At 44.2% G+C, this 20,254-nt stretch overlaps 1 protein-coding gene across 3 annotated transcripts in view; it reads left to right on the top strand.

Annotated features, from left to right (window-relative positions):
* The window catches only part of Cmya5 (cardiomyopathy associated 5), a 96,248-nt gene that overhangs the window by 31,741 nt on the left and 44,253 nt on the right, over positions 1-20,254 (top strand). Inside the window, exons 2-3 of one of the 3 annotated variants that reach the window (XM_075976316.1) lie at positions 8,291-9,996; positions 10,066-18,476. In XM_075976316.1, the coding sequence (XP_075832431.1) occupies positions 8,291-9,996; positions 10,066-18,476 (10,117 nt within the window). Of the gene's footprint in view, positions 1-8,290; positions 18,477-20,254 lie in introns of all 3 variants that reach the window. The other 2 variants (XM_075976317.1, XM_075976315.1) reach the window with 2 other exon arrangements.

The raw sequence follows: 20,254 nt of genomic DNA on the forward strand, positions 1-20,254 counted from the left end.
GAAGTACAAATGGTTCATAGGGGAAGACCTGGGGAAAAGTAGAGCATTCTCAGTCCTTCAAGCTGTCATTTCACAAAGAGCAATATTCATCCAGGCCAGAGCTAGCCTGCTATAGGAAAGAGGGCTTTCTGCAGCGCAACGATGCTTATGCAATGCTTAAGTTATTTATGGAGTTGAGTGAACAGAAATAAATGACAAGACAGGACTTTGTCAGAGAACTAGAAACAAAGAAACGGAAATTCTAGAGCTGAAAAGTGTCAGAGCACACAATGATATGTTTGATGATTTAGTAAGCAGTTCAGACACAATCAAATACAGAATTAGCATGCTGGGTGGAAAAGCAACCAAACTAAGCACAAATAATATTATAAGGAGAATAATGAGGACATAATTTATGAAAATTTTGAATGTTAGTAGAGATGAGAGATAATACAGCAAAAGTAGTATTTGAAACGAGACTGGAGCTAAGAATGTGTCAGCAATGATGAAAGACATTATTGTACAGATTTGAGAACTCATACAAAGTCTGAGCAATACCGTAGAGCCAAAAATATGAAAATAACTCCTGAAAATGAAAGACAGTATCAAATTTTCCCAAAAGAGTTGGGAGAAAAGTTCACGTTGCTTACAAAATTAACAACAAATTGACTGCTAGTTTATCCACAGAAACAATGGAAGACAGAAGATACTGGAGTGATGATTTAAAGTGCTGAGAGAAAATACCTAATAATCTAGAAAATGTCTTTAGGAAGAAGGGTATAAAAGACCTTTAATGAAAACTTAAGACTTTACTTAAGAATTCGTCATCAGCAAGTTCACAACAGAGGAAATCCCAAGAGGCATCCTTCGGGGAGGACACATATGATTCCAGGCAGAGTATTGGAGATGCAGGAACAAAGGAAGCATGCTCAAAGGTTTAGGTGTAGATAAATCTAAGTAAATATTGACAGCTTTAAAAAGCAAAAGTAATTATATCTTGTGAAACTTTAAAATACATAGAGACTTAAAATATATAATTACAGTGGCCTGTAAGTTGAAACTAAGGTGATTCGTGGTACGTCCATTGCTTAGGAAAAGGTGAAAGTATCAATTTATGCTAGACACTAATTAGTCAAGCAGGCATGCTGAAATCTCTGGGGTCATCACTATAGGAATATAAAATATAAAATTGAACATAACTAATAGAGGGGAAACTTAATAAAAAATATTCAATCCAAAACAAATCAAGAAAGGAGAGAAGAAAGATCATAGGTAATACAAAGAGGAAATAGTAAGATGGTAAATTTAGCCTCAAATATGCTTAAATGAATCAGTCTTCGATGAGAGTTATCAGAAGGAATTTTTAAAAGATTTATAAATTTGTTGTAGAAGATACATCTAAAACACAATTGCCTTAGTTATTTTTCTATTGTTGTGATAAGACAGCATGACTGAGGGAACTTATAGAAGAGTTTCTATGGGGCTGATAGTTCCAGAGGGTAAGGCCATGACCATCTTGTCAGGGACCATGGCAGCAGGCAGACAGGCATGGCATTGAGCTGAGAGCTCACACCAGGTAGAAAGAGAGAGCACACTGGGAATGGTGTTTGAAACCTCAAAGCTCAGCCCAAATGACAGCTCCTCCAGCAAGACCACATCTCCCAATCCTTCTCAAACAGTTCCACCAACTGGGGACCAAGTATTCAAACATGTGAGCCTATGGGGGCCATTCTTGTTCAAGCCGTCACAATAAGGATGTAGGGCAATGAAAAAATTTTCTAAATGCAACAAGATAATCATGCAAACTATCAAAAATATCTGTTATAGACTTATTAATGATCAAAGCAGGGTTTATCAGTCTCAATATTTTGATAGATTAGGAAAAATACACACAAACAAAAGGGACATTTTATTAATATTAAATTTAAATTTCTAGGATAATGTGAGTGTTCTAAACTCATTTTTATCTGTCAATACAATTTCAGAACACAAAAATCAAAACTTAATAGAGTTACAAAGCTTGAAAAAAATCCATGCGATCATAGTAGAGGACATTGATATCTCTCTACGATTAGAATAAGCAGACAAAACTATCACTAAGGGCAAAAACAACTTGGTAACACAACTAAATAGATTATTTTGTTGATATATGAAATGCATTGCTGAAAATATGTAAAATATAAGCTCTTTTTATTAACACAAAGACATTTCAATATGACCATACAGAAATAAAATTTCAACAAAGTTAAAAATATACCATAATCAAAATGAGTCATCCAACCACAATGCAATCAAGCTAGAAAGTATAATGAAAGGATTACAAATCTTCATATATTTTGAAATTGAGAAACAGATTTTTATAGAACATATGGACCAAATAAATCACAAAGAATATTTTAAAACATTTTATAATTAATAATAAATGCTGCATAAAAACTTCTACATGAACTATCTCAAGCTATAAAATGATGGGTAGAACTCTGACTGCACATGTTAGAAAGAAAGCTCAGAAATTAATGATACAAGAATTTATTTTAAGAATTTAGAAAAAGTATTGCCAATTAATCCAAGGATAATTGAAGAAAGAAAAAATCGAAGGCAGTCATAAGATAGAAACATCAACAAAACCATAATTTATTTCAAAATATTAATAAAATTCTTTCTTCAGCAGTGCATCCCATATGTCATCTAAACCTATCTGGTTAGTTCTGTTATCAATTTTTTAAATCAACAGTGATATCTTTGTTCACTTGCTCTAACACTAGAGAGATATGATATGGTCTTTGCTATAATTATACAAACCTTTTTCAACCTTTGTAGTTTTACTAATGTTTGGCTTATATATTTATGAAAAAAAACCCTCAGAAGATAAATGCCAAGAATGAAAGCAGGGTGGATGAAAATTTACACCTTATTCTTAAAAGATATTGAAAGAATGAGCAATTTTAATCCCCCCAAAATTTTAAAGTTAGTTAAAATAGACACATTTTAAGAAAATAAACTCCCACAGAGGTCTGAATATTCATTTATCTACTGAACAAGTTACTTATAAAAACTTTACTATGATCTGGGCATAGTGTACGTGCCAGTTCTCTTAGGATGAGACAGGAGTATAACAAGTTGGAAGCATGTCTGAGTTATAGAAAGAGACCCTGCTTCCAAAAACCAAAACAAATAATCAAATAAACACCTTACCATAGGGGAAAAAAAAGCCTCTAGATCCGAAAGACTTCAAGAAATGTTACCAAATAGTTGAAAAAGAAATAATGCAATAAGCCCCTCCAGAGAATAGTACGGAATAACTTCCAGTTTTTTTGTAATGAAGTAATCTGATCTTGATACAAAATTTGAAAAAACACATTATAAGCAAGGATATTGCAGTCTAGTGTTATTCATGAAAAAAGCAAAAGTTCTAAACACGTAGTAGAAACAAATCCAACATTGTACAAGAAGTATAACATCATATTCATATTGAGTGCAATTCAAGAGTTCAACGTTGGTTTCGGTGTATTGAGCGCTGTAAGATAAAAGAGAAAATATGACCATCTCTATAGCCACATAAATGTTGTTTTAATAAAATTGGCATTAATTCATAATGTTTAGAGAACAGTCTTAGCAAACGGAATAAAAACTTCCGTAGTCAGATAAAGGCAGTTCTCAAAAAACGCCTTCAGGGTTTGTGTTTGACATTGGTCTATTGTCTTCTTGATCTGTTGAATCTTTCTTGTCCAACTCTGAAGGGGTGTTCACCCCACACCCTTACTCAAGTCTACACGAGAAGCTAAGAAATGATCAGAAAGTTATTGTGCAAGAATGCAGTGGGGGAGAGATGATCTTCAGAGCCAGTATTTTTAATTATACAAAAGAAGATGATAGCCAAATGCAAAAACTTGTGTTGTGCAGTGAGAAACAGCCATAGGAACATTCTTGAGCCCTCTGGGGACAAGTTCTCTCCTGTTAACACAGTTTGTTGTTTCTTTAGGTGGAGTGTAACTTGAATTTTGGGGGTTATGGCTTAATGCAAGAGAAGATAGTCATTCTCTGTTCTTGCTTATGGTGGTTTGAATAAAGCTCCTATAGAATCACAGATTTGAAGGCTTGGCCACTAGGGAATGACATTATTTGAAAATATTAGGAGGTGTGACCTTGTTGGAGGAAGAACGTCACTGTGGGTGGGCTTCGAGGTGTTTTTTTTTTCTTTATGGGTTTTTGAGACAGGGTTTCTTTGTAACTTTGGAGCCTGTCCTGGAACTAGCTCTTGTAGACCAGGCTGGCCTTGAACTCACAGAGATTCACCTGCCTCAGCCTCCCGAGTACGGGGGATTAAAGGCGTGCGCCACCACCGCCTGACTGGGCTTTGAGTTTTTGAAAGCCTAAGCCAGGCCCAATATCTCACTCTTCCTGCTGCCTGTGGATCTGGATGTATAATTCTCAGCTATTTCTCCAGCATCATGTCTGCCTGAGTGCCAGTCTTCCCGTGATGATAATGGACTAAACCTCTGAACCTGTGAACAGCCCCAATTAAATGCTTCTTTTCTAAGAGTTGCCATGGTCATGGTAACTCTTCACAGCACTAGAACAGTGACTAAGACACTTCTGGTAGTTCAGCGTGGTCTCTCAGGAAGCCAGGCTGCTTATTCACATACACAGTGCCCACAGCCCACGCCTTCTCCTGGAATAAGCACGACCATACTCACAGCATCCCATCTTCTTGTCCACTCCCCAGCTTCCATGCCTTCCGTAAAATGGCTCCAGACACAAGCATCTTTCTCTGGCGAAACCTCCCCTTTTGTCCTCAGGGGACCTTTCCTTTCCCTCCTCGTAGTATTTATCACACTGTGGTAGGCTTGAATTTCTCGAGGACGGTCCCAGGCTGGAGATGGAGGTTTGTGGTATCCTTGCCCAGCATACACAGGGTTTGACCTTTATGATTGGGGGGCGGGGAGGACCTATGCCTTTATATTTCTTACTATCTAAACTTAATAAAAGTTTGTTAAGTGTAGAGATAATTAGCAAATGAATGCGCGAGGGGTTGATTAGGTGCATCTATCTCAGCAGGGCTCTGTTTTCCTATTACCGCCTTTTGGGTGCTCTGTTCAGCACTCCTGAACTCATTCTAGCTAGTAATGAAACTGTCTCTGCTCGAGGACACTGAATTTACAATCAACAATGAACTCCAAATTGAATTTCTAATTGATTTTTATAAGGCCACTACACTCACAGGTGTTCCCTACACTGACTTCCAAACTTGGGGCATAACTTTCGTTTCTAATTCTAGCCTGTTTCTGTTGAGTGACCCGTTAGAATAGCACGTTTGAAAGTGAGCGTTTGGAGGAATAACCTCACTTAAATATATAAAAGAGTCTGAAAAAAAAATAAGGATTCAGTCGAGGACCAAAATTCCTAACTAGCTTAGTGGTTTAATACCAGAACAAATAAAGGAGAGTGGAGTTGCCAGAGAAATGGAAAAATGAATTCTTCCCACTTCTTCCCAGGCTTTTCCTCCAAAGGAATTTGCAAAACTGTTACTTATAGCAGACTGGAGCACGGGGAAAGGCTAATGTCCCAGTGTGCTAGGCGCTGAGGAGGTAAGAGCTAAGCATACCCGTGCCCTCTGCAATACAGACACCTAGGGGATGCTGTTGCCTACAGGTGTAGGCACTTTCATTCCTGTTCTTCGGCGAAGCCCAGCGCATCAGGAAGGGGTCAGAGCAAGCAAGACTCTGTAAACTTGCTGTGTGAGTTCCTGTGGCAGGGTTGTTCCGGCAATTGTTTCACAGCTCTGTGTGCTCCTTGAAGCTTCCCAGCACTTTAAAGCAAAAGTATAGCAATGCCCAGGAGCTGTCCTAACAGTAAAACCAGTGTGTGCCACGGTGTGGGTAGTGTTGGTATGTTCTCAAGGCTTCCTATAGGTGTTTCTAAAGCACTCCAGTGTTTAGATCCAGTCACAGAAGCAGAGATTAATGATTTTTTAAAATGTTAATGAGGGGCCTAGGTTTGATTTATCTTTCTCTTAAAAAGTGCTTAGCTTTACCCTTTGCATGTAACGGTTGTATAGTTTTGCTTCTTTTGTTGTAGAAGTGTACAATGGGCCAACCAGCATTTTGGAATTATCTCAAATTATAGCTATATTCCTAGGAGAAGAGACTCCTGGAGTCTTAATCTCCAGCTTAGTGTTTACGAAGCAATGGCCAATATCCAACAGAGCTGCTTAAATCAGTCAGGAGTAGCCGCAGCAGAAGTTTTCAAAACAAGCCTTCTGGGTAAATAGACGTTAGACATGCGCAAGAGGTGGGGTATGGTGGGGGAAGCAGTCCAAAGGACTGAACAGCAAAAGCAAGGACAGAAGAAGGAAAACCCAGAGAAGAGGACCACAGAGCCTGATGCTGGCCGTGATGGCAGCCGTAGGGGTAGTCTGGGCAGGTCGTCTCAGAGGACACATAGGAGCAGGCTGAGCACACAGCCCTTCCAAATATCTGTACCACTGAAAATAACTGGGTCTAGGTTTACTTACTAAGTCAAGGATTATATGGAAAACCCGACTGCAAACAACATTTATTGAGTACCTGGATACACCAGGCATGTTTTCTTAGCATTCGGTTTATCTATTATATAATCCTTACAACTCAATAATGTATTCTATCATTATTCTTATTCTGCTGATGATTAAAGTGAAGCACAGAGGGCTGGCATCTGACTTTATTATAACTGAGTTATAATAAATATTTGCTAGATAGTGAATTAGAGACACTACTACAGGAACATGCACCAACAAATGCATTGGGTGGGGATTGCTCTGCAAGCATCATAGCATGCACTGGCACTAGATGGTAGAAGTCAATACTGCTTCTGCCCCCCAGATGCCACTAAGGGGCACAGTAAATGTGGGACAGGCAGCTGCTGGCATACCACGTCATGGCACACAGTCTTATATAAACTTTCCTTTATGGTTCTGGGAATCTAAACCCATAGTCTTTCACATACTAGAAAAATGTCATGTTTTTGTTTGTTTCTGTTGCTGATTTTAGAAATACACTCCAAAATAAAGAGCATGTAGCATAACTAGTAACATATCTTCTTCATTATTAAGTATTTCATACTTTATATGATTGTATGTGTTACATGTTATGAATATTTTTTAAGATGAGCCTCTCCACCAACACAAATAATTCCAATCAGATCAAATTTGACCGAATAAAAGATATCCACATTTAATGCAGTGCTCCCGGGAGGCCTGGGAAAGCATGGTGAGAAAAAGAGAGCAGGGGAGACCACATGAAACCCGGAGACCACATGTTCCTTTGGGTGGCAGCCTCAATAGCCTGTGGGAGTCGTCCACTGCTGGGGGAGGGGGAGGTTGGTCCTCCCTGGGGAGGGGTCACTGCTTGGAGGGCTTTCCCAGAGGTGGAGTCTGGACAAAGGCAACTCCCAGGGGAGGGGCCTTAGGATGGATGCCAGGGGCTGGGGTGATGCTTCCAATCATTATGCTTTAATACAACTGGAAGTGTATTAGGGTTTTGTTTTCAGCATCACAAACATATAGGTAATTCATTGAGCTATGATGTTAAGATGGCTACAGTGATAATAGGAAAAAGGGAGGCCCCAACTCCATTCTAATCTCCTAGGACCATGGTTGTTTATGTGGTCCACAGTTAACCACATGCCATTCTATGGTACATGCCTATATTTATAGTAGAAGTTAGTCATGTAAGAGGAGGCCATGCCAGGTACTTGGCAATAATGGCAGATAGGGATTCAGGAGCCGAGGATTTTGATCTTCCTATTCTGTAAGTACGAAGAGTTTGTTGAGATTTGTTTTAATGAGAAGCATGATAATGAAATGCTACGTAAAGCCTGCCTGGAAGGGAACTAGGAGGGGCTGGGAATGGGCAAATAAGAGGCAAACATCACACCTCTGGCCCTTTAGGAAGCCGATGGAGTGGGGGTTCAAAGCTGGGTTTGGGGGCAATTGTAGGAACCAAGAGCACTGATGCAGAGTCACATTGAGGGTCCTGGTGAGCCGAGGGAGCCTCCGTGACTGGGGAATGAGGGAGGATCAGGGCAGAAAGCCAGAAAAGGGAAGATGCAGACGTGAACTTCAGCCTCACTTTAAAGGCTGTCGAGTCATTCTGCCCTGGGATGTGTGACTGCATTGGCCATCCTGACTTTACTGTTTTAACTTTATTTTATATTGACCCCTATAGTTGAGGCAGATGACAATATCAACTTTTATATTTTTACATTAACTTATTCTAGTAATACGAATCTTATTTTATTACTATAACATAATTATTGATATTATTCACTACAGGTTATCGGATGAAAATGAAGAGGACAAGACCAAGCAGGAGTGTATCATCTCTGACCCCTCCTTCTCCATGGTGACAGTCCAACGGGAAGACAGCGGGATAACATGGGAGACCAATTCAAGTAGATCTTCCACTCCCTGGGCTTCAGAAGAAAGTCAAACTTCTGGTGTATGTAGTTTGGAAGGGTCAGTTCTGAATTCTCCTCCGGGGAACGTTTCCTTTATTGTGGATGAAGTTAAAAAGACGCGTAAAAGAACTCATAAGTCCAAGCGTGGTTCGCCATCATTGCGTCGGAAAGGTAGCAAAAAACGAAACTCTCTGGAATCACAAGATGCTCTGGCAAACAAGGAAGATGGTCCTTTAATTTCTGAAAGCCCAGTGCTCAATACTGAGAAAGAGAAGTCATCCATTGGCACCTATGATAAAACAAGAAGGAAGAAGACAACATCCAATACGCCTCCCATCACTGGGGCAATATACAAAGAGCACAAACCATTAGTATTGAGGCCAGTGTACATAGGAACAGTACAATACAAAATTAAGATGTTCAATTCAGTTAAAGAAGAATTAATTCCTCTACAATTTTATGGGACATTGCCAAAAGGTTATGTAATTCAGGAAATACATTACAGGAAAGGGAAAGATGCGTCCATTAGTCTAGAGCCAGATTTGAGCAATAGTGGTTCTAACCTAGCTTCCCAAAGAAATAAATTAGTAGCCCAAAGCCCAAAAGATGACACAGCAAGAGAGCTTGCTCCACCCTGGAGAGGTGCCTTCTCCAAGGGGTCAAAGTCCAAGACCTCATTATTTAGCCATGAAGAGCAAAAGAAAATGTATGTTGATTCCCCCTTAAAAGCCACGTCTGCAACAGAGCACACCTTGCCTTCTTATTCCAGAAATTTGCTTGACACAGCAGATCAAGAACATCTAAGACCTCCAAAGACAGAGCTACAGCAGTCAGCTGACCAACTGAAGACCCACAGAACTGAGCCACCCAGTGCACCAGCAACCACGTTCCCTGAACACGCAAAGGAAGAATTTGAACCAGACTCACAGGGAACAGAAAGTTCAGAGAATGATGCGTCACTGTTCTCAGGCCCAGCCGATGATGTAAAAGAGGAAGGTATGGTTTCTGCTGGCCATTCCATGTCAAGGGACTCTGAGGAGTCTTTGGAGACAGGACCACCAAGCCTGGTACCATCCATCCTAGAAAGGTTGGAGCCAGAGAAGGAAGAGCTAAAGCTGAATTCAGTAGAAAAGATGGAACCAGACTTTGAACACCTGACCTCATCTGAGCCCACCACCCACAGAGAGGAGCATGCGCCTGAGCCCATAGCCCATATAGAGAAGGAGCATGCGCCTGAGCCCATAGCCCACAGGGAGGAGGAGCATGTGCCTGAGCCCGTAGTCCACAGAGAGGAGGAGCATGTGCCTGAGCCCATAGCCCACATAGAGAAGGAGCATGAGCCTGAGCCTATAGCTCACATAGAGGAGGAGCGTGCGCCTGAGCCCATAGCCCACAGAGAGAAGGAGCATGCGCTTGAGCCCATAGCCCAAGAGGAGGAGCATGCGCCTGAGCCCATGGCCCAAGAGGAGGAGCATGCGCCTGAGCCCATGGCCCACAGAGAGGAGGAGCATGCGCCTGAGCCCATAGCCCAAGAGGAGGAGCATGTGCCTGAGCCCATAGCCCAAGAGGAGGAGCATGCGCCTGAGCCCATAGCCCAAGAGGAGGAGCATGAGCCTGAGCCCATAGCTCACATAGAGGAGGAGCGTGCGCCTGAGCCCATAGCCCACAGAGAGAAGGAGCATGCGCTTGAGCCCATAGCCCAAGAGGAGGAGCATGCGCTTGAGCCTTCTGTCGCTGAACTAGAGCGAGAAGAACTAGAGAAGGCAGTGGAAATCACGGATACCACTGAACCAGAAGATTCTAGTCTAGAAGAAGAGATCATAGAACTTGATTATCCGGAAAGTCCGTTAGTTTCTGAGGGGTCTTTTTCATCACCTGTGTGCCCTGAAGTGGAGCACAGAGAAGAGCCCATTCTGCCATTACAAATGACATTCACACCTGAACATGTCTCTTTGTCTGAGGAGGAAAGAGAGGAAAGCGAGTCTCTTTCTACTGATTCTGCTTTTGTATCTGAGTATTCGGTCCCACAGGATCTGAACCGTGTACCAGAGAAGCAAGAAGCCGAAGCAGTTTCTCTCTGTGATGTGAAATCCCTCTCTGAGCCTGCGGTTTTTTCAGAGGAGGATGACGAACGCGAGTCTTATTCCCCAGCTGTGGCATCTGAATCTGAGCTCTCTCTCTCTGCATCCACCATCGAGAAGACATCAGCATCCCAGTCTCCACTCTTTCCCCCAGTTACTCCAGACCATCTGGTCCTATCTGGAGACGAAGCCTCAGAGAGTAGGTGGCAAACACCAGAGGCGGCATCTGCTACTGAGAATTCAGTTCCAGTGAGTTCTGCGCAGGAGTCGCCGGCAAGAACAGGCGACCGTAAGCCCCCATTAAAGTCCCAAGATGTTTCTGAGCCCATGATTCTGGCAGAAGAAAAGAAAGAAGAAATGGGGCCACACCTCCCAGGCGTGGAAGCCATCTCTGAATACTCTCGTTCTCCATCGTTAAATGAGAAGGCTTCGGAATGCCCTGTTCCACCGCCATCCCTGGCTGCCACACTGAGACAGGCAGTTGTACCGAAAGATGGGGATGGAGAAAGTGAACATGTCACATCAGATTCGAAACTGCCGTCTAAATCCTCAGCTCCCCAAAATGCAACACAGGAATCCCCCCGGAAAGCAATTGATGACATGCCCCAATTCAGACCACAAGGCATTTCTGAACCCGTAACTCTGTTGGAAGAAGAAAAGGGAGATGTTGGGCCATCTCCACCGGATGTGGAGTCTGCATCTGAGCATGCTGTCCCACTGATCGCAACTGAGATGCTTTCTGAATGCCAGGTCCCACTTCCTTCAGCTGCAGCGTCTGAACATGTGGTCCTACCAAAAGGAGAGACCATAGCAGACCAGTGGTTCTCGCTGTCCTCCACACCTGCTTCCGATCGCTCATTACCAACACCATCTGTGACACCAGGGTCCCAGGAGGAAGACATCGTCCCCACATCCCCTCTGCTTCTAAAAGGTGCCTCCTCACCCACCACTCTATCGGAGCTAGAGCAGGAAGAGGGAAACCTCGGGCCCTTCTCCCCTGATTCTGCCTTTGCGTCAGAATTCTCCTTCTCCCCCTATCCGACTCAGGAGACAGAGAAGAGAGAGCTGGGGCGTGATTCTCCACTGTGTTTGACATCGCCATCCGAGCATACTGTTTTGTCAGATGAAGACACGGAAGAGGCTGAGCTTTTTTCCCCAGATTCAGCGTCACTACTTTCCGTCCCACCGTACAGACTCCCAGAAACAGAGCAAAATGACAGCCAGCCAGACTCGTCCCTAGCTACAAGGTCTGCTCCAGAATCCCCCTACTTCTCAGAAGCAGACGAAGAGTCAGGATCAACGGCGCTCACACCTGTGCCCGAGCCTTTTGATCCTTCACAGGAACAGGAGGCCAAACCCTTCCTTTTCATGCCTGTACCCGAAGATCTGAGCCTACCACCTTCAGCAAATAAAACGGGCCAAGCAGAGAGCATCCCAGATGCTCCAACAATCTCAACATCTGTATCTGAATATCTCATCCTGGCCCAGCAGCAGAAAACGCAGGCGTCTCGGGAGCCTGAGGCAGAGAGTTTGGTACCACCACCTTCAACCAGCAGATGGGAGACGGGAGATGTTAGGAGTAGTTCAGCAGCAGCTACGATAGCCGCTTCTTCATCTGCACCGTCCTCGGTGGTAAAGGAAGAAGCCGAACCTGGTTTGCCCACATCTCAGTCCTCAGTTCCACCTGAGTCGGCCCGTGTCCTTAAGACAGAACAGGAACCCAAGGCATCACCCACTCTAAAATCTGCACAGGAACAGATGGCTCTGCCAAAAGTCAGGACGGAAGAAACTGTGCCGGATTCTCAAGAAGCAACAGCATACACATCACAGGATCAGACACCAGAGCCTCGGCGCCCAAATGTTCCGGGATCTGGGATGAAATATTCAGCTCTGTCTGACTCGACAGAGGAGCCAAAGGCGGATGTCAAACCTGATTTAGCTCCAACTGTGACTTCTGAACTAGAACGCAAGGTGTTGTCAAAGAATGAGCCCGAAGTGGCAAAGTCATATTCACCTCCAGAGGAAATGGCTGTTTCTGGACATGAGGTTTTATCTGGAGAGAAAACGGAAGTGAAACAGGGTTCCAGAATAACCAGGGAGCTTCCTGCAGCCTCGTCGGGAATAAAAAGGGAAGTTGAACATCGCCCCCCTGAGCCACCAGCATTTTCAGCTTTGTCAGAAGAAATGTGGGAAGAACCCACAGCCAGCTTTTCTGCCGCCACAGTGCCAATAACTAAGCTTGATTCAAATTTAACCGAATCAGGCAGAGATGAAACCCTGACAGATTCATCTCTCACCAGCCCCGAGGGACACCAGGGCCAAAAGAGAGTAGGAAGGAGTGAATTAGGAAGAGGCTCACCGCCACTCATTCCTTCAGTAGCCAGGCACTCAGTTCTCATAGGGGAAGAGAAAGAACCAGTTAAAGAAGCCGCTGCTGTCATTGATAGCTCCTCATCTGGAGGTTCAGCTTGGCCAGAAGCAGAGCAAGAAATGAAATTAGGTTCACCTCTGAGTCCATTATCTCTATCAGAGCATTCTGTTCAGTCAAAAGCAGACGCTGAAGATGTTAAAGCTGAGTTACCAGTATCCAAAGCGTCAGCAGATGTTCCTAGGGCAGCCAGGGCAGAAGACAAACAAGGCCTTCCATTCCCTCCAGATCTCGATTCTGAACGCTCAATTTCATCCCAGAAAAAAAACTTGGTGTCTGTCTCAGAGGTGTCAATGCCTCAACCCAAACTTCGCACCAAGTTGGCCGGTGAGGTAAAGAAAGAAGACGGTGAGCTTTTATCAGAAACCTCACTGGCACCCAAGCACACAACTCCAAACGACAAGCCTGAGGGGGTGAGAAGGTCTCCTGAGTCTGAAAATTCAGTGTCCGAAGATTTAGCCCCAACATTACTGGCCCACGGGGATGAGATAAACGAACAAGCAGAGGAGACATCTTTGGTCCTGAGGGGTCTCCTGTCAGGAAAGCAAGAGCTGGTAAAGCTGCCCCCAGAGCCTGAGGAGAAACACAAGCAGTTATCAGAAGCAGCACCTGCTGGGTCAGAACTCGTTGGTAGTAGAGGCAGAAATGGATCCTTAAGCATGGAACCAGTACAATTCCTTGTACCTGAACCAGGGTCTTCTGTCTTAGAAATGAGAACCACTGAGCTTAGGAGCAGAGGAAAAGACCAAGAAGGAGACAGGAAGTTCCCTGTGCCTGCCATATCTCTATTAGAGACTGCCTCTTCTGACCTCCCTGCAGGGCAAAGGGAGCTTGAAAAAACCCTGCAGGAGGGGCACGTTATTAAGGTGCCTGACGTGAACAGCTCTTTCCCAGAGAAATCAGATCTGGATATCCAACAACTCTCAGATAGGAAAGAGAATTCGGAGCAGTCCAAATCATTTATGAAAACAGAACTTGCCGATGTTACAGGAAGAAAAGTAAAGGAGACTCTCTTTTCTCCCAAGGATAACACCTGGATTCTGGAGAAGCCAGATGACTTGGCCAATCAGCACGAAGATAGAAAACCAGGGTCCAGGCGGCTGGAGTCCTCTGCTAGCATTGATCTGATTCCATTGGATACAGACCACAAATCTGGAATCAGAAAGCAGGTGTCCCAAGCTGTGGAAAAAACCCATTTGCCATTGCAAGACCAAGAATCCACCCTTCATGTATCTAGTAACAGGGAAGAAACCTCATCCACTGAGACTTCCTTTTCGGAAGAAATAAAGTTGCTTCAGGAACCACAGCTTGTGGTTCCAGCTGGGAAGGTGGAGGGAGGCAGAGCAGAGGAGAGGCAGATCAATTCTTTTACAGAGAGTGAAAATTTGATATCAGAGAAAACAAATGCAGAATTTCCCAGGCCTTGCAAAGAAGAAACTCAGGAAGAAATCAAACTACCTCTTGAAAGAACTCTCCATAAATCAGAGCCTGGCCCATCTGCGGAACAGGTAAAGGCAGAAGCTCCCCCGATTCCCACCAGAGCAGCTCGTTTTCCGGCTGAAGTTGCAGAACCTACACTGGACAAAGACCAAGAGGCAAGCACAGCACCAGTGTCTGGTGAGAAGCCATCTGGAGAACCGAAAGGGGTTCCGTCAAAGGCTGTAAATGATGCTGAGGAAAGGAGAGAGCCAGCCCCAGATGTGAACGTGTCCACTCAAAGTAAACCTGTGCCTGAAGTCACAGCAAATGTTACACCTCAACCCCTGAAGACACCAGAGGTGACACATAGGCCATCTGAGAAGTCATTGGTGGCTGAACAAGGTCTTCCTACAGAGAAGGGGAAGAAAGGAATATCGTCCTTCAGATCATGGATGTCTAGTTTATTCTTTGGATCAAGCACTCCCGATAATAAGGTCAGTGACAAAGAAGACTTAGAAACGCAGCCGAGTCCCTCTGTAGAGAAAGCAACGACAGCCATGGACCAGAAAAGTGCAGTTCCTGCTGAGGTTAACACAGCTGAACTGGCTGAAGAATCCAATGGTGTGTCAGTTAAAGCCGGCAAAAGTCAAGACCTTAAAGAAAAACCCACATTGTTATCAAGTGCAGAAGTTTTAAAACAGCCCGAATCCAACTCTGAAAATTACAGGAAGAAGGAAGCTCCAGGCTACCTGGAGGCAACCAGGGTAAGCTCAGCTACATCAGCTGACGACAAACATCTTGGAATTCAACCTTGTTCCCCAACGGGTGAGAGACTGGTTATGGAAGAAGCCCCAAACACTATTCCTCTTCGTGTTACTGAGAGCCAAAGACACCAGAAGCCACAAATCTCTCCTTCATCTACATGGACTATTTCTGCTCTTAAGGAAGAACCAGGCAGTGATCGCAAAGAAACATTGTTCTTGTCATCTGACAGAGTAGATAAAATGCCACAAGAGCCCAAACCAGCTCCATCCAACTTCACAGGGGTGAAGGACTCAGAGAAGTCAGCACCAGTGATCTTGCCAGTGGAATCAAAAGGCAGTTTAATTGATTTCGCTGAAGACAGACTAAGAAAAGAAATGCCAAGGCCCACTTCTTTGAAACACCATGAAGAGGAAGTCAAACGCCCAATGGAGGAGAAGGATAGCTGGGACATCAGATCGTTTTCCCTGGCAGAGAAGAGGGAGCTGGCAGAGACACAAGAAATCATGGCTCCCTTGGAGCTTAGGGAAAATAAGGTGGCAGGAAAGTTGCAAATGCCGCCGGAATCTCGACCTTTTCAATTCCAAGAATCAAAAGCTACTGAGAAGCTGGAACAGCGCATCTCTCCAGCTGAAGAGCTCACAGAAAAGCCCAGCGTGACTCTTGCTTCGGAGGAGAGGAGAGAAGAGGAGCAGCAGACACGGGCATCTTCAGAAGGAAAGCAGGGACACCGGCTCTACTCTCCAACTGCAGCCCTGCCTGTGCCCCGAGCATCAGCTGTCTCTTTGGGTGAAGCCCAACCACCTTCATTGGTTAAACCGACACCAGTTACTGAACAACCAGAATGCATGTTCACAGAGGTATACCCAGAGATTAGGGAGAGAAAGGCAGCAGAAACCCAACTCCATGCCCTGGAAAGAAGTACAGTCTTAGTAGAAAAAAACAAATCCTCCCATGTGGAGCTTCCCCATGGGGAGGAAATGGTTGGCCATTCTTTGACTGAGAGAGGAAATCTGGAGTTGGAGAAAGCCAGTGAGAATAGAGTGGGCCTCAAAGAGGAGAGGAGCCAGTTGTTAATGCCAGAGTTGTCCACTGGCGCCTCGGTGGCTTCTGCGGTTGAAAGCATGCCGTCAAGGTCTCTCTCTGAGGATGCTGAAAGTGCACCGGAGCTCACTCCGCCGACTCAGCTGTTGCCTGTAGAACCACAAACTCTCGTTTCAGGAACGTCTCTAGAATATACAGTGAAGAGACCAGAAACGTGGTTGGAGAGGCCTACAGTGCACACCATCCAGACTTCTACAGATGGCCTGACCGGGATGCCGAAACAGTCTGCTCTTATTCCAAAGCGTCCCTCAGAAGCTGTGGAGGATGCGCGCAGAGACGAGCCACTCTTTTCAGCCGCGAGCAACTACACTCAGTTTATGCTTCATGCATCAGCCGTCAGTGCTGACAGAACGACTCCCATGAAAGGCTCATCCAAGGAGCCCAAAGGCACCTCAGTAAAAGACGAAGAATTTGCATTAACCAGCAAGCCCGCCGGACTTTCGGAGGATCAGAAAAGTGCCTTTAGTATCATTTCCGAAGGCTGTGAGATACTGAATATCCACGCTCCCGCCTTCATCCCTTCGGTGGATCAAGAAGAAAGTGAACAAATGCAAGATAAGTTGCATTATTTGGAGGAGAAAGCCTCATTTAAAACTGTTCCCCTGCATGATGAGAGTGAGACATTTGCTGCCCGTAAGACACAGAGGGGCAAGTTAGAAGACTCTGGTAGGGAAGTCACATCGCTGGTGGAAAGCGAGGCAAAGGAAGCTCATAAAGCGAAAGAGGAGAGAGCCACCGAGCCAGAAACAGGCGACTTCACTTTTATTCAACCCGCAGCTTCCAGTGAAGAGGATTATTTTGAAAAATACACATTGATTGATTATAACCTCTCCCCAGATTCAGAGAAACCGAAATTGACGGTTGAGGGATTGTCAAAGGAAGTCACGGAAGCAGCGGCTTCTTTCCCAGAAAGTTCAGATGAACGCGCCCTGGAACACGAATATGACTTAGTAAAGTTAGATGAAAGCTTTTATGGGCTAGAAAAGGACTACAGTGAGTTGTCTCAGACAGAGATGCAAACGTCTTTGGTCATCCAAACACCAGGCGATAGAAATGTTCCGAAGGCTATCAGTAGAGATGGGGACTCCAGATCTCCTGGGATGCCTTTGTTTGATGTGGACGAAGGGGTTCTATCAAGAAACCAGATATTCCCTACCACCGCCAAGGCTGTCAATCCTGAGCTTCTAGAGGAGCCACCCGCGCTTTCATTTTTATATAAGGATCTGTATGAAGAGGCATCTGGGGAGAAGAACGAAGAGGAGACGGCCTCTGAAGGTGGCAGCGCAGATTCGGAGGCATCGTTTCCAAGGAGACATTCTGACACTGATGATGGGCCAGGTATGTATTTCGAGAAGTACGTACTCAAAGATGACATTCTTCACGACACATCTGTAACTCAAGAAGATCAAGGCCAAGGCCTGGAAGGAAAACCAGTTGGCGATTATGATTCACATCAGCTGAGAGCTGCAGAAAGGGAAACTGGCAGAAAGCCTGACACTGGTTTTTGGGAGAAGAATCTGGAAGAACAGCAAAAGGCTGTTGGCAGGGAAGGAGACTCCATAGGCCACATGGAGATCTACAGTGAGGTGGCGATGCAGCAGAAAGCTCCCATTACAGAGGAGGTCAGAGCAGTCACCCAGAAGATGAGCTACGCAGTTCCATTTGAAGATACCCGTCACGTTCTGGAGAGTGTGGATGAACCAAGCAGTCAGGGTAACGAAGCAGTGAATGCCAGTCCAGAGGTCCAGCTGAATGTCCCAGTACAGGTGTCTTTCCCAGAGGAAGAATTTGCAGCTGGTGCCACTTACGCTTCAGAAATGCCACAAGCAGAGTTCATCCCATCTGGGCCACGTGAAGAGAGGCTCCGCAATATCCCTGTCCAGGATGAGTATGAGTTCGCCGATTCTCTGAATCAAGACGTGGTCAGCCGAGGCATCTTCTCAGAAGAACCATCTTCAGAATCCACACCCGAAGATGCATTGTCTCAAGGAGCAGAATCGTCCAAGTGTACCAAGGAACATAAATTCATGAAGGAAGAAGGACCTAGTATGTCTGCCGAGCAGAAAGAGTTGGACGGAAGGAGGATAGAAAATGACCGGCCTGCACCAGAGTCCGTTACAGATAAGGCCCAGAAGGAACGGACGAAGGCCCAGGTTGACTATTACTGCTACACCTGCAAAAGCCAGGTCTCTGAAATGGACAAGGTGTTGGGTGTCCACAAAGACCACGAGGTTTCTGCCCTTGACACAGCTATAAGTGCTGTGAAGGTAAGCAAACTTAACACATCACACATGTGCACTGGGTTGCTTCCACGCTTTCTTTAAAATGACCAATATTTGGTATTCATTTTAAGCACAATGTTTTGGAAAAAGTGTGACTATTTCCCTAAGAACTTCGTTAAGATGACCTTATCTATTATTCTTACAGGTAAATGGTGTGTTGGAGCATAACATGGGGGGTCATTGCTATCGAGGAGCTTACTATCCCGTAGCAAAGACCCTTAATGTTATAAAAAAGGAAAATGTTTTTATTCTCAGTAATTATACATTTTCTTACAAAACAAGTTAATTTCTGTCATCAATAATATTGTTTTTTAAATATGCATCTACTGCACTGGCCGATTCTAGCCTAAGTGTTAAAACATTCTTGAAACTGTACGATTTTGATTCTCATCATAGCCCACCTCCCCAGGGATGCTGTTGAGAAGCATGGAGTCTTTGTTCACCCATCTTCCTCTCAATTGGCTATTTTCACATCTCCATTCTACATGTAGCATCCAGAATGATCTTAAAATTAACTAATGTGCCAGGCCAGTGTTGAGTTCTTTGTATACAAAGTACATTTTATTCTCATAGCTCCCCATCACAGTTTGCAGATAATGGCCTGGGCTCAGAGAGGTTAAGTGGTTTGCTGAAAGAGACAAGAGAAAAGCTGGGGCTGATACCCAGGTTGGCCTGACCTTGGAGCTTACATTCCTGACTGTCCATACCGTTAGGGTCAGTGTCTGCCATCAATGGTTCTCAAATGATCCTTCAGTAATGTTGCTGATAAATATTGTCAGGATCATTTTGATTAAATATGATTGCATTTCAGAATCTGGGTATTTTTTCTTATCAAATTAATTCTCTTTTATTTCTCTAGGGTGAAATTTCATTGACTTTTTTTCTGGTTAAAGTTTGGAGGGAAGGGTGAGGCATTCTCTGTTATGAAATCTCACATACCTTTTAATTATGTTTTGTTTTTATCTAAGTTTTGCCAAAAATGTTGACAATTTTAAAAGTCCAAAATTAACACTCTGATCTCTTCAGATCATATAAATCTTTCAATTAAAAAAAACAATTCAGAAGTAGAATGATGGTGTTATCTTTAAAACAACGTTTTAAGAGTTTGTTTGTTTGATGTTCTCTAAAGAATGTGCGAAGGATAAAAGTTAGAATCAGTGACTAAAGTCAGGAAGGCTTGCTTTTTTCTCCATTAAGATACCCATGAAAATGAAGAGTTGGAGACAAATTTCAAAGTAAGAAAAGCTGGAAGCTAGAGAGATGGCTCAGCAGTCAAGAGCACTTGCTGCTCTTGCAGAGGATCTGGGTTCAGTACCAGCACCCATCTGGTGGTTCACAGTCACCTATAACTCCAGTTCCAGGGAACAGAATGCCCTCTTCTGATCAGGCAGGCATGTGTGCACATACACATATGTAGGCAAAACACACATATACATAAATAAGTACATCAGAAAAAATTAAGAAAAAGGGATATCACAAAAATGGTAACTTGAGAATTGGGTGGCATCTTCTAGGTGGACTTTTGTGCCTCCTCCGAGACTGTTGGCTGCGGTTTCCTGAAGCCCTAGCTCTTCCTCCTTTTTCTACCCCCATCATGGTGATTGTCTTCATTAATTCATCTTCATCCTTGATTCAATTCTTTCCCACTTTCCTGGTGTTTACTGGCCTCCTGTTCTATGTCAGGAAGGATGCCAATCATTGGGAGTGAGAAGGAAGGAAAGGGAAGGGTGGAGATGGCCAGCCCTGGCCTTCAGGAGTACAGG

The sequence above is a fragment of the Microtus pennsylvanicus genome, chromosome 6 (genome assembly GCF_037038515.1).
Source record: "Microtus pennsylvanicus isolate mMicPen1 chromosome 6, mMicPen1.hap1, whole genome shotgun sequence".
Lineage (NCBI taxonomy): Eukaryota > Metazoa > Chordata > Mammalia > Rodentia > Cricetidae > Microtus > Microtus pennsylvanicus.